The 13,513-nt window shown below is 41.0% G+C and overlaps 1 protein-coding gene across 1 annotated transcript in view; it reads right to left on the bottom strand.

Annotated features, from left to right (window-relative positions):
* LOC137903651 (guanine nucleotide exchange factor VAV3) overlaps positions 1-7,371 on the bottom strand; it is a 64,513-nt gene extending 57,142 nt beyond the window's left edge. Inside the window, exon 1 of the mRNA XM_068747779.1 lies at positions 7,165-7,371. Coding sequence (XP_068603880.1) covers positions 7,165-7,371 — 207 coding nt within the window. The remainder of the gene's footprint in view (positions 1-7,164) is intronic.
* Positions 7,372-13,513: the final 6,142 nt, after the last annotated feature.

The following is a 13,513-nucleotide window of genomic DNA, read 5'->3' as shown; positions in this document are numbered from 1 at the left end:
GAAACTGATGCTGAATGTCATGCAATCTGCATAAATTGTAATCCATGAATGCACAAACACTGAAGCTGGATTGCTGAGCAGACAACGTCCCTCCACTTCCTCCTGCTCCTCCATTTTGACCTCCTGCTTCCACTTCCCTGATTTTCCACTCATGGAAAAGTGTGAATAATGCTCCTATTTGACTGGGCCTGGTCAACTGCTGTATGACCCGTGTGTGTGTGTACGTGCGTGTCTGTTGAGAAGCTCTTTAGTATATTTAAGGGTGTGCCCCAAGGAATCGGTCCTGGCATCACTACTCATTATATGCATCAACAGGCTTGATCAAAATGTTCCCAGTCAAACACAAACACACAAACCTCAGAACAAAATAACAAAACTTTAAAGGTCACATATTATACCGGTACCCTTTTTCCACAAGTTAACGCAGTTCCCAAACACTTAAATGAAGTATCTGTGACAGTCTTTGGTCAAAATAGCAAACATGCTGGAGGACAGCGTCCCTCTTTTCTGTCTCAAACAGCTCCGTCAGAAACGCCTCTGAAAACGACCGCGGAGCTCAATCCACACTGCAAACAGGACAAATCATGTATATGACTATATTTATCATGCTGCACTTCTGATAAAAGCCCATGACTATTCTTTTAAAATGCCACTTGAGATGATGATTGTATCTTCCAGCAAAGTTAATAGACAGTATCGACTTTCTCGAGAGCTTTTAGAGCACTCAAGAGTGATTAACTGAACCGTCCGAGCTGGAAGTGAATGCCATCATAAATATTGATCGCAGGCACATTATCCATTGCTGAATATCTCCTAAAAAAAAAAAAGAATTCATCATATACATTATCTTTACTTCCATGTGCACTTGTATGTCATCGTGATGACGCAGAGAGAGACGGACCGGGGAAACTGCAGTTCGCCACACACAGATTTATGAATGGGAGGCTGCGTTGCCTCGTTTTGATATAGAATGTATGACTATAGTTAGTCATCAATACGTTCATAAGCTGTGCATTAATGCTGGCATGCCGCACACGCAATTAGTTGTGTGTATGTAACACAGTCGAGAATGAAAAGTATGGAGTGTTATGACTGACATCTGATCTGTGATTCTTATTGTTCACATGGAAACAACCTACAAGGAGGCATTTTCCACACCAAGATGATGGGACACAATTGAAGCAGAACAGCCGCAATGCAATTTTCAAAACCATTTCTGACATAATTTCAAATTTACAAGATGCAAAATATATAAATATGGAGAAGGTCACTTCACATACACAAGAGAATTTGACTGCATGCAAAAAAGTGTTGCAGATTGAAGCTGACTGCCTTAAACCTCTGAATGTTGCCCTCTGGTTTGCAACCGCCACAAAAAAGGGATTTTTATTGGCTTTTCATTTGCTTCAGTTTGTTCTATAAGAAGCCACAGTAAAGCTAGCTCCAGCAGTGTGAACATGGAATATAAAAATAGCATCTGTGCCTGCTCCTATAAAACGATTTCCAGCATGCTGTACATTATTTCTATTTAAATGTTTTAAAACGACACAAAAGAAGTGAAGAGAGGAACTGTTGTGTCCCGTGTGTTTGTCCAACCCATTTTGCTTCTGCACTACTCAAAAACTGCATAATAGTTTTTACAATAAACTTTCTAAATACTGTCATCTTCAGAAATTCTCTGATGACTCAACCATAGTTGGACGTATCAGCAGGGGGGGGGGGGGGGAGGAGTCTGAATACAGGGCTGTGGTTAGAGACTTTGATACATCTGTGTGAGCAGAACCGCCTGCAGCGTAATGTGGCAAAGACAAAGGAACTGGTGGTGCATGAACCTCAGGAGGACAAAGTCTCCAACGAGCCCTGTTTCCATCCAGGGGGTCAACAGGGACTCAGTGGAGGACTGCAAATATTCTGGAAGTCCACATTGACAATAAACTGGACTGGGCTCAGAACTCTGACACCCTTTATAAGAAAGGCCAGAGCCGCCTCTATTTCCTGAGGAGGCGCAGGTCCTTCAACATCTGCCGGACGATGCTGAGGATGTTTTATGGGTCTGTGGTCTCTGGTGCCACGCTGGGGGGGGGGGGGGGGGGGGGGCAGCAGGCTGAGGGACACAGATGGAAACAGACTAAACAAACCCATCCGTAAAGCAGGTGATGGAGTGGGGGTGAAACTGGACTCCTGAGAGACAGTGATGGAGAGAGGGATGCCTCCAGGACAACGCCACCCACCCCCTCCATCAGCTCCTCTTACAACAAAGGAGCACACGGACAATGAGACTGGGGACCCCCCCCCCCCCCCTCAAAACCTGAATGCCATGGAAGGTTTTTTCTTCCTGTGGCAATTACAATATGCATCATTTTAACCTTATATTGCTTTTTTCATATATATATTTCTAATATTATAGTTTACTGTTTCTATAAACAACTGACTGTTGCTGATAATTAATAAAGTATTCTGATTCTGATCCTGTGATTGATTGAATGATTGATTGATTGATTTTAATTTTGAAAATTGAGCTTTTTCCTCTGATTTCTAATTAGCATGGACAATTGAAATAACTTCCTCAAGCTGTCTTCCTCAATTTAAATGCACTATGATGAAGGACATGCCTTTGACTTACTCGTGATATTAATGATGTTTGTGCTGAAACATCAAATCACCGACTGACTGATTCTTGGAACGCTGATGAGCAGCAGCTTATCTTTAGGGTATAAAGGTGTAGGTGTGTAGGTGTAATCTCTGTGCATGAATTACATACAGCGATGCATCAAGCACATCTGACCTCGCTTTCAACACGTACACTTTGATTCCAACTCTAAATCATAAGCACACAAATAGGAATTTCACTTCTGAGACGGTAACTGAGGCGATAATTTGAGAAATACTTTTTTTTTTTAAATAACAATCTTTTCTCTAGCTGCAATTTCAAACTCTTTATTTCTGTGTGACTTGCAGAGGTCTCCTGCAGGAACCAACGGAAAATGAAGACGTTCTCTCTGCGTTGCTCTCGTTCTCCCACGCTATCTCCTTCTAACTTTTGTCTTTGTGAAGTGAAGAGCGAACGGCGGAGCCTTTGAAGTCGGCTGTTTGGAATGTGAAACTGGCTCTTCTCTACATTGACATCACAGAAATTTGGCCCCGGCTTGATAAAAAATACATATCTATCATGTATAATGCAGAAGAGTACTCTCAGAGTACTGTCTCTGTGGTGTTTGTACAGATGTAACATGCCTGCAAACAGCAGCCACGTATGAGGGGAAATGGCTGCGTCATACCTGCCGCATAGATAAACGTAATAAAATAAATACATGTCAACAATGGTTTTGAACATGCATGAAACGCTCAAAGCTCTGCCTGACCGCTTGCTTTATGTTGCATGCTGCAACACACAAAATAAACTCGCAATGAAGGCACAAATGTTATTTCCATCCTCAAAGCATTGTTGTCTTGAGTGAAACAAAAGCTTTTTTTCTCTCATTCTGAGTATTGGCACACTTTGTTGCTCTGTGAAAGACTTTCTACTGCACAGTGCTCATTAAAATCAGTCTTTTTGGGGATTTTTATTCTGCGTGATGGCTGAACCGGCGACTCTCCTCACTGTGTCTGACATCTCAGGGCTGTTTCGGTGCGAGTTTGATCAACGGCATGCTTAGTTTCACTTCCTTCCTCTTCCATTTCCTGATTTCCTGCGCATGCTGAGGCTCACGGCTGGTCTGTGTGAGAGGCTTTTAGCAGCTCTCGTGTTTTCACTTTGAATCCACAGCCTAAAAATCCTGTGTCATGGAAAACAAGCCAACAGTAGGCTTAATAATTTAGGGGTGTCACAGCAAATTTCAATCCAATGGTGTGATGACATGCATTCCGGTGCCAACACAAGCTCAGTGCATGTATTTACGCAGCTGTTTGTGTGTTTGACTGAATGCAACAAAGGCCGTCTCATTTGCGACAGTCTCTCATTTTTAAAGAAACAGAAAAAGACCTCATGCCCGGTGTTTGAACATACGGATGGTTTATTGCAACCATGGCAAGCAATTCGCGGTTCCTCTTGATGTAAAAATGCTGATTTTCACTGACTAAGGCAAAAAAAAAAAACTAAACAAATACTTTTGTGGTTCGGGTAAGCAAAATGCAGCAGTTGTGGCAGTTCTGCTTGTGTCTAGACTTGGTGAATGGATAGACTCCTGTAAAACAATCATCAGGAACGGGAAGAGGAACATTTCAGGCAAGGCAATCAGCCCTTGAAGCACATTTGAGTGCTTCATTTTGAAATCAGAACAAACCTTGCACAATTTCATGCACAGGATCCCACGTACACAAACCGTGTGTCATTCAAGAGACAAAACAGCACAGATTAAGTCATTTGAACATTTTAGCAGACACGATCACATTGAATCCACTTCAAGTCATTTGATGGCCCTTTGTTGTCCTGAGCTGGACTGGAACACTACTGCAAACACACACACACACACACACACACAAATCTCTGGAAACAAAACTGATGTCGTCGAATGGCAAACTGCCGTATCTTCTCCTGCGTTGTTAGTTAATACAGACCACCAAGACAGTGTCTCCCTTCAGGGCCCTTTATGTACTCATAGATGCGCCTATGGGGGGTTCAAAAAGGCTCTTTGTCACCTTGTCTTTTCAATGCCTTCTTCATTCCATTTCAGGGGTCCCATGGGGGAGGACACAGCGGCGTCCCATGTGTCATTACCGGCCAATGATAAAGTAGCTGCCACAGCCCTCATGAATTATTCAGGCTGGAAGGAAGCAACTCCGCCCTTAGTTATGTGAATGTAATTTGGGGGGGCTGCTGGGGGGTGATGTAAGTGTTTGAAGGAAGTATCATGTTTAATACTGTGAAAGCAGTAGTTCAGATCAGCAGCAGCTAACATTAGCACTTCCACAGTCAGTGTGGCTCTCCAAATGTGAAGCTTCGACAACTCGGTCAAATCACCTTGTATTTAATATGCTTATTGGATACGTAGTTTCTGGATGAAGCTGGTCCGTTTTAAGTGGATTTTACACATCCTAAATCCAATGAAACCTAAAAGTGTCTTGTTACTACATAGCATCAAAACGGTAACAAACAAAAAAAAAGGTACTAAATTCAAGTCACCCTGCCGTTACAAGCGTCAGTTCAAAAGTGAACAAATACCCACCCAATAAAAAATATGGGGAGGAAGTGATGCATTTTTGTTGTGAGGGGTTTTATTTGCAAGAGAAGATCGACGCAAAGTGCATGTTTTTGGGGATCAGTCGAAGAAGCCACGGTTGATCAGGCAGAGACTCAAGCAACACTAAACAATACGAACAACTTTCCATTCCACGGGAGACATGTGATTTACTTTGCAGATAAAACGGGGAAAAGGAAATCAAACTGTGCAGTGTATGCTCGCACACATGCGTGAAGTTGCATGGCTTTGGTGACGTGTGGGGATCGTGTCTCATCCGACTACTGGTGCTAATTCACCCCTGAATGTAGCTTCATCACTGCGTCTGCGTGAAGAAGCCAGGAAGTCATGCATAAAACAAACTGCCTATAAATAACTCTGTCTGGACCGGGCCAGGCAAAGCGCTGAGCATAAGTATGGTTCACAACCCCTTTACGCTTGACTGCCTCGCTGCACGTCATGACTCACAGGGAAGACCAGCCTATAGCCACTTACTTCAACTTCTAACAGCAAATGGACCAATCAGCTTCTCTCTTTACAACCCCAATCGCGTTGTCTTTGACATCTCCATGTAAACAGATCTTTGAGGGTGGGATTCCCTATTCCACTAATGACATTAAAGTCCTCTGTGCTTTTTGAAATTGTCCGCTTCACCTTGGCGCTCACGTTGAACAGCAGGTACCAAATTAGATCATGAAAGAACCCTAACTGCGTATCATATTGACCGCCTCGCCGTGACATTGAGTTTAGGCGTGTTGCTTTCCAGGAAACAAGCCTAATCCCCCTCTACATCGGTTGTGCAGCACATCTACAGAATGGATTTTCAAACCTTAATCACCTGAGAGCATTAGGGCATCCGTTGCAGAATAATATAATGTCTGCATGTGTGTTCGCTGTACAGTCTTTTTTTTTTTTTTTAAGCAGGTCTGCAGACTCAGTAGGTGAGTGTGTCTCACGCTGAGCGCTGTCTCAGAGCCAGACACACAGATTCACTGTTATGAGGGCGAATATTAATCTGGTCAGGGCTCCGGCTGGCCTGTTATTAAAGCAGATGGAAGCAAGCAGGAGCCACCTGGCACATCCATCTAGCCATCCATCCATCTATCTATCTATCTATCTATCTATCCATCTATCTGTTTATATATCCATCTATCTATCGATATATCCATCTATCTATGAAGCAATGTTGTTTGCGCTATGATACAAGTAAGCATATTAATATTGCAAACATACTAAAATCAGGCAATTTTAAGTTTTTAATCCAATAAAATGGACAAGAGGACAAACAAACAATTTAGGTCTTTCTTTATTCACTAGTTAAACTATTTTATTGTAGTAAAATTGTAATAATTGTAGTGTTATTCATTCCGACCGTTAATCCTATAAGATTTTAAAAAATCACATTTTCTATTTAGGTTACAGTTCTTCATCACCTCTGCACCTTCATCTACATCACCTACAGAGGGCAGATCGAATATTGTGACCAGTGAGGCTCGGGTTGAAACGAAATGATCTGTAAGTAGCTGTCACTATAAATAACTTTAATCACAGCAGACCAGGCAAAGAACCAGATGAGGTCACCTGTGTCGTTTTTACACATATCACCACGTTCATGCTGGCCCCGATAGATGGCTGCTAAATTCTGTTTAGTTACTGTTTCTAAGCATGGACCAACAACCCAACTATATTTGTTTGCTGCAACATTTTGCTGTTTTTCGGCCACCAAAACGCACTGTAGGGGCGGTAACCAAGATTTCAAAAAAGTTGAAATTCTCTTAAAATAAAGAACCAACCAATAAAATAATCAATGCCGAACTTTTTATGTGGCTATTTCAATTTAGGATAAGCTGAAATAATGTGCAAGCAAGTGAGTCCTTCATGCCAAGAGAGAAAAAAAAAACTATAAATGACATTTTTTCCTACGGAGTCTGGTTGGTGCGTTTAGCGACGCAGCGAGCGCGCACATTGGGCTGCAGTCGTTTCGTACCTGTGACATTTGCGGTCGGAGGTTGATCTCCTTCAGGTTTATGGTCTGCGGTCTCAGGTTGTTGAGAAGGTGGCAGAGGAGGACTCCGTCCCGCAGCGTTTGAGCCAAGTCGAACACCTGAGCGGACTCCCATGTGACCCGGTGGTTGGCTGGAAGCACCTTGCAGTTAATTAACCACAGCGCGCACTGCCTCCAGTACTCCATCATTATTACCACTTCAGCCTTACGAACGAGCGGTAAGAGAAATTGTCGTTTCCGTTTGCAGTCAAATTTTCTGACGGCTCGACGGCACGTCTCAGATCGTATCCATTCTATATCAAACGTAAAAACCCGACGGAAGAAGGAAGACCTCGGTGAACAGCTGCTGGAGATGCGGCGAGGCGCTCCGGAGATGACAGTCCGGCGTACTGAGGATGTGGATGGAGCGCTCTCCCTCTCCCTCTCTCTCTCCCTCTCTCTCTCTCTCTCTCTCTCTCTCTCTCTCTCTCTCTCTCTCTCTCTCTCTCTCTCTCTCTCTCTCTCTCTCTCTCTCTCTCTCCCCTCTCTCTCTCTCTCTCTCTCTCTCTCACCTCCCCCGCCTCTGCTGTGTGCTGCAAATGTGCTAATCACTCAGCTGTGCAGTAATACATATCGGGTTTGCATATCAAAGTACCAAATACTAAATTTTTTATTTCCTGTTAGTATACCTGTGGTCCCATAAATCATGCGACATAATTTTTGCTTTAGTCAAAATAAGAAAAGCAAATGAGCTGCTGGACTGGTTTGCTTAGAATAAAAGGTTATGAAAAAGTAGACATGATATTATCCATATGTAATCAAATTTTTAATCTATATTTTAAAAAGGATTGTATGTTCAAATGCACTCTAACGTTCAGTTACAAATCAGATGTTCATGTAAGGCACAAATAATAATAAGAGTCATGTGCTGACTGCTGTATTTAGCGGCCATTTGGGCTTGTGATTTTTAAACTCAGTATAAAGAATGAAAATATTATGTATTATTATATAGACAGCAACTGATGTGGGATAATGTGGCATAGGTTTAGGGGGTGAAACACCCGGAGAATGCAAACCTCCTCCAAGCAGCTCATTCCCCTTGCAATTGGAACTACATCAAAAATGATAATCTTATTTTTATGTTTATTTACATTTTTAGATTAAAGGACTATTTGAAATTGAATTCACACTAACATCATATGGTTATTTGGATTATCATCAAAAAGTTATGAATTGTTCTTGGTATCTTTATACACCAGCCATGGAAAGTAAAAGTAAAGCAGAGTTGATGTTTATTTTAAACTGATTTTTGAATCCGTAAATGGGGTTTTCAATGTAAAAAAATATTTTTTCCCCTGACCTCATTCTGCATTAGATCCAGAAGACATTTTTCACGATAGTGCATATCTGACCCCTTTATGGCTGTAATTTTTGGCGAGTGAATAAAATGCATATTTTAAAAGATGTGATTTTTTTTTAAAGCCTCAATGATATGTAAATGAAAAATCTGGATTTTTGGGGGGGAGATGGAACACTGCAAAAAAAGGTTTTTTAAGTAGTCCTGCTAATACACAAACAGACAAACAAACAAACATTTTCAAAAACATAACCACCTTGACGGAGGTACCGGTAATTATATTTTCTGATAGTGATATTTATTTATTTCAGGCTATTATTTATTTGTTTTCAAGCATACTGTATTAAAGCATTTATATAAATATAACACACTAATCCTTCAAGATTTGGCCATTCTAAGTGAAGGTGTGTTAATCTATTGTTTATGCATCCTCAATGTCTGCTATAAGATGTCAAAGTATCAAATTACAAATTTTAAACTGTTCAGTTATTGAAGGAATTAAATGGTATTGCAATATGTGCAAATTGACTTTTATTTATTTATTTATTTATTTATTGTACAGTTTGACAGGATATTAAATATCCTCTAGATCTATATTTGTTTAATTTGTGTCCAAGCATGCAGATGGGAAAAAAATAAAATGGCACAACCTTGGAGTTGGTGATTGAACAAGGAATATTACATCCCTTACTGATCAAGCTGCCAAGTAAGAATGGAAGACTTGCAATGAATAGCTTCCAGGCATGAATGTCAAAGCAAGAGAATACATATGCAACACAAGTCAAATTGATGCAACTCTTTATTGATCCCTGTTGGCTTATTAGCATAAAACAAAAAGGAATTGGAAATGGAATTCAATCAAAGTCTGAATCAGGATGTACAAAAATGTGATGCAAGAATGGGAGCAGCATTACATGACATAGAAATTAGATGGAAGTAAAATGTTCACAGTGTCTAACATTCAGACAGGAAGGGAAGAGAATCTGAAAATGAGCCCAACTCAATTGAGACAAAGGTGACACTGAGAATGAACCAATGGCAGACAAGAAAATACACATGAAACGCTTGTGTATGGAAGGAAAGAACTTAAATAATACGATACGAGAATGATTAGAACATTTACATACTAGGGCTAAATGCACAAACAATGGTGTGGCATTTGTGAACACCTCCATCGTCTAGATTTCCACACACTTCATCTCCCACACCTTCTCCTCTTACATGTGCAGATGATTTGGATGAAAGTCAAGCGATGAGAGAAAAACCCAACTCTGGCTTCACCGCATTGCGCTCAAGTCTGCTGAAAGAGAGGATGGAGTTTCTGAGGCTTAGCCGTAAGCATCCGGCTTTGTCTTCTGCCGGACGCGTGCAAGATGCCATGATCGGCATAGCAGAGATGAAAGGAGAGGTGGCGAACTCCGGATGCTGGCGTGCCTCTCAACACCCTTCTCTCGTTTCGGCTCGCACTGCCTGGCTGGAAGGACGGCTATATGCAACCAGACAATTATCAGCATTCCTCTGATTAATACTGTACAGCAGCTGAGAGGAAAACAAAGACACACAGTGTAATATAACATGGTAGTCTCTTGATGATTGCACATGCGCACGTGAGACACCGTTGCAAAATTGCACTCACACAAAACCCAATAAAATCCTAACAGAGTATGATTAATTGCAGCGCTGATGCTTTTCCATCAGAACATATTATTGACTATTGTGTATCCGGTCCCACACACACACACGTTAATGATTTGTTTCACTAGGAATATGACCAGAATTAGAAGATAATGACAGGAGCTTCCAAGAAGTAAATGTGATTAGGTTTGGGTATATGGCAGATGTGATCTGACTGCCAGGACTTTGGCCTCAGTGCTGTATCATAGAGTTTAAGTGATTTAACAGTGAAAGAAAAAACTAAAATAAGAAGAAAAGGTTGAGGGGGAAAATGTGTCGAAAACATATCTTAGTATGAAGTATATCACCCAGACCTGTATTTGAGAGTCCATGGTTTAAATCTACGTGGACTACGGTACATCAAATTGAACATTTATGTACCGTAGATACTTTGACATAAAAATCTTTCAAATGAACATTGTCCTATTTTCTAAATCTGAGCTCTAAACTCCAGCAGGGCTTCACACTACATTCTGGGTGTTTCAGGATAACATGTAATGGCAGCAAACCATTGCAACCAGAAACATTGAGATTAGCTCCATGGTGGTGGTCCCTCTGATTGCCTCATTTCTGATCCTATCAAACCTGGTCGCTCCCAAGAAGAACCTCAGCATCTTCATCTCCTCCACTTCTAGCTCCGCCTCCTGTCTTTTCCTCAGAGCCACCGTCTCTAAGCCGTCCATCATGGCTGTCCTCACCACTGTCTTGCAGACCTTTCCCTTCATCCTCGCAGACTCTCCCCTATCACAGAGCACACCTGATACTTTCCTCCACCCGTTCCAGCCTGCCTGCACATGATTCTTCACCTCCTTTCCACATTCTCTCCATCACTCTGCTCTGTTGACCCGAGGTACCTGAAGTCCTCTAACTTCTTTACGTCTATTCCTTGTAGCCTCACTGTCCCCTCTGGGACCTTCTCATTTACACACATGTACTCTGTTTTACTCCTGCTCACCTTCATTCCTCTCGTTTCTAGAGCAGACCTCCACTTCTCTAGATTATCCTCTACTTGCTCCCTGCTCTCACTGCAGATCACAATGTAATCTGCAAACATCATATTGCAAGGGGAATTTAATGGCTACATGTTCTTGATATGAACAATATTTTTCAATACTGTGTGTGTAATAGTATCAAGAATTTATATTATCCAGTTAAATATCATAATAGCATATCACCATTTGAATTATGCTACAAAATTGATGCTAGCTGTCTCCTAGCAGGCTGCAGCTGTATCACTATTAGAAGCAATAGGATGGTTGCTATGGTCTGTAACAGAGCTAATGAGATGATCAATAGCACTCTGGGGCTTATTATGATAGAATCGTTCAGGTTAGGGAAATACATTTCAAAATCGCCTTGTAATACGTTCATATTTTTCTCGTTAGACCTCTTCATGCACATCCAATTTGATTTGGTGGTTGCATATTTCTTTCACTGCTGGCTCTTTGTTTGTCTACCTTTAAGTGGTGGAACAGCATCAAGATCTGTAGCCAAGGTACTGTTAAAAGCATTAAGGAGATTATCCGTTGAGGAAGAAGTCTTTCTTACTTTATGTGCTAAGAAGTTTGAGGTCACTTCGGAAGACAGCATTTTCTTTTGTATAGAAAAAGAAATTGTGAGTATGTTAAAACTTTTCGAGCATGGCTGCAGACTCCTGATTTATTTTGTTTTTCATTGGTTTGAAAAGAACCCAAAGGTCCAGGTCGAGCATGTTCTTTGTGATAATGGGATAAATCAAATGTACATTACAACATAGCATGTTCCCAGATTAACATGCATTGCCCTTCATGTTGCAGATATTTGATCTCAAACCTTGTGAAGTAACAGACTCATACCACACTGTGCCGCCCATAGATCGCTCTTCAGACTCCAGTTCTTTTAACAGATGTTTTAGTCATTGTTACATCGTAGAACTAAAATATACAAATTAGAAAGGCAACATGACTATCATCTTGCAGTTCAGCCAGGTTGTAGTTTAGACTTTAGAGGGCAGCCCATCTTGTCACTTGATCTGGTGTCTCAAAGTATTAGTGCAGTTCTCTTATCCCCTCTGTTTATAACGTGTCATCTTCCTGACTGAAAGCAAATGCTCTCCATTTCTTGCAGGTTTAATTGAAAGATATTCAGATCTTTTGCTTTCCTTTTGCTTTTCTTTTATTAGTGCAACCTTTCAATACACATGTCTTGAGAAGGGCTTTGGGGGAAACTTGACTTCAGTGTCCTTTTAGAATGACAGCCATAATTTCTTAACCGCCAGTAGAGGCAGCACTGAAGGCTGGCAGGGGAAGCTCTTTGTCATTCTTATCTAACTGTCATTGATTGCCTGACCTTTTGTACTCTCATGTTGCTGGTTCAGAAGGCCTGAGGCAAAATCAATAGCCCGGTAAGTGGAGATTGGCTGGACCTTGGGGCTTCATCAGAGTTGGAAGAGAGGAGGGGATCAGCTGGAGAAGAGTGAGGATGAAGGCAATGGAGTGGAAGATACAGAGATAGATTAAAATGTCAGTGTGCATTTGATGGCTGTTTTGGCATACAATAAATTCCTTATTTTAAAATGCTATGTCTTGGAGGAATTAAAATAACTTAAACGACATGTAATATGTGTACAAACATTTATTTAGTACAAAAATCAAAATTACAGAGTTTCTACAATATGTTGTGAGCTAATTGTGCCCTCTCACTCTCATAAAGTATCATTTTCTCTTGACTAACTATCACTTTTTATTACCGCTGCCGAGGAGGTTACGTTTCCGCCTGAGTCGGTTTGTTTGTCAGTCTGTTAGCAAGATAACTCAAGAGGTTCTGAATGGATCTTGATGAAATTTTCAATAACATTGCAGTCAATGGAGCTTCAAAATGTGTTTCTCAATAGCTCGGCGGAATAATGACCGATGTTTATGGAATTTGACACAGTTATGGAAGGTGGGGACCTCTATCTTGCCACCAAATTTCATCTGGATCGGATCTGCATTGCAGATCTAATTTTTCCCATTTACTTATAATGGAGAAAATAAAATCATATCTTGTAAAATGTGCATTCTATTCACTCATCAAATATCACAGTCATAAAGAGGTCCGATATACACTAATGCAAAATATTTTCTGGATCTGATCCAGAATGAGGTCAGGAATAACATTTGAACATTGAAAACCCATTATTGAGGGTTGCTATATGTTGCTGAGACGCACCTGTTCCACATCTCACCCAATCAGCTGCCCAGTTTTTCTTGCTTTACCTAATAATAAATAATGTATTTATTTCATCATCTAGAAATGTCTTGAGTATTATTGGATGGATTGCCATAAAATGTTGTTGCATAT

This window comes from Brachionichthys hirsutus, chromosome 14 (assembly GCF_040956055.1).
Source record: "Brachionichthys hirsutus isolate HB-005 chromosome 14, CSIRO-AGI_Bhir_v1, whole genome shotgun sequence".
Classification (NCBI taxonomy): Eukaryota; Metazoa; Chordata; class Actinopteri; order Lophiiformes; family Brachionichthyidae; genus Brachionichthys; species Brachionichthys hirsutus.
Note: the sequence above shows the minus strand (reverse complement) of the source record. Positions and strands in the feature narration are given on the sequence as shown.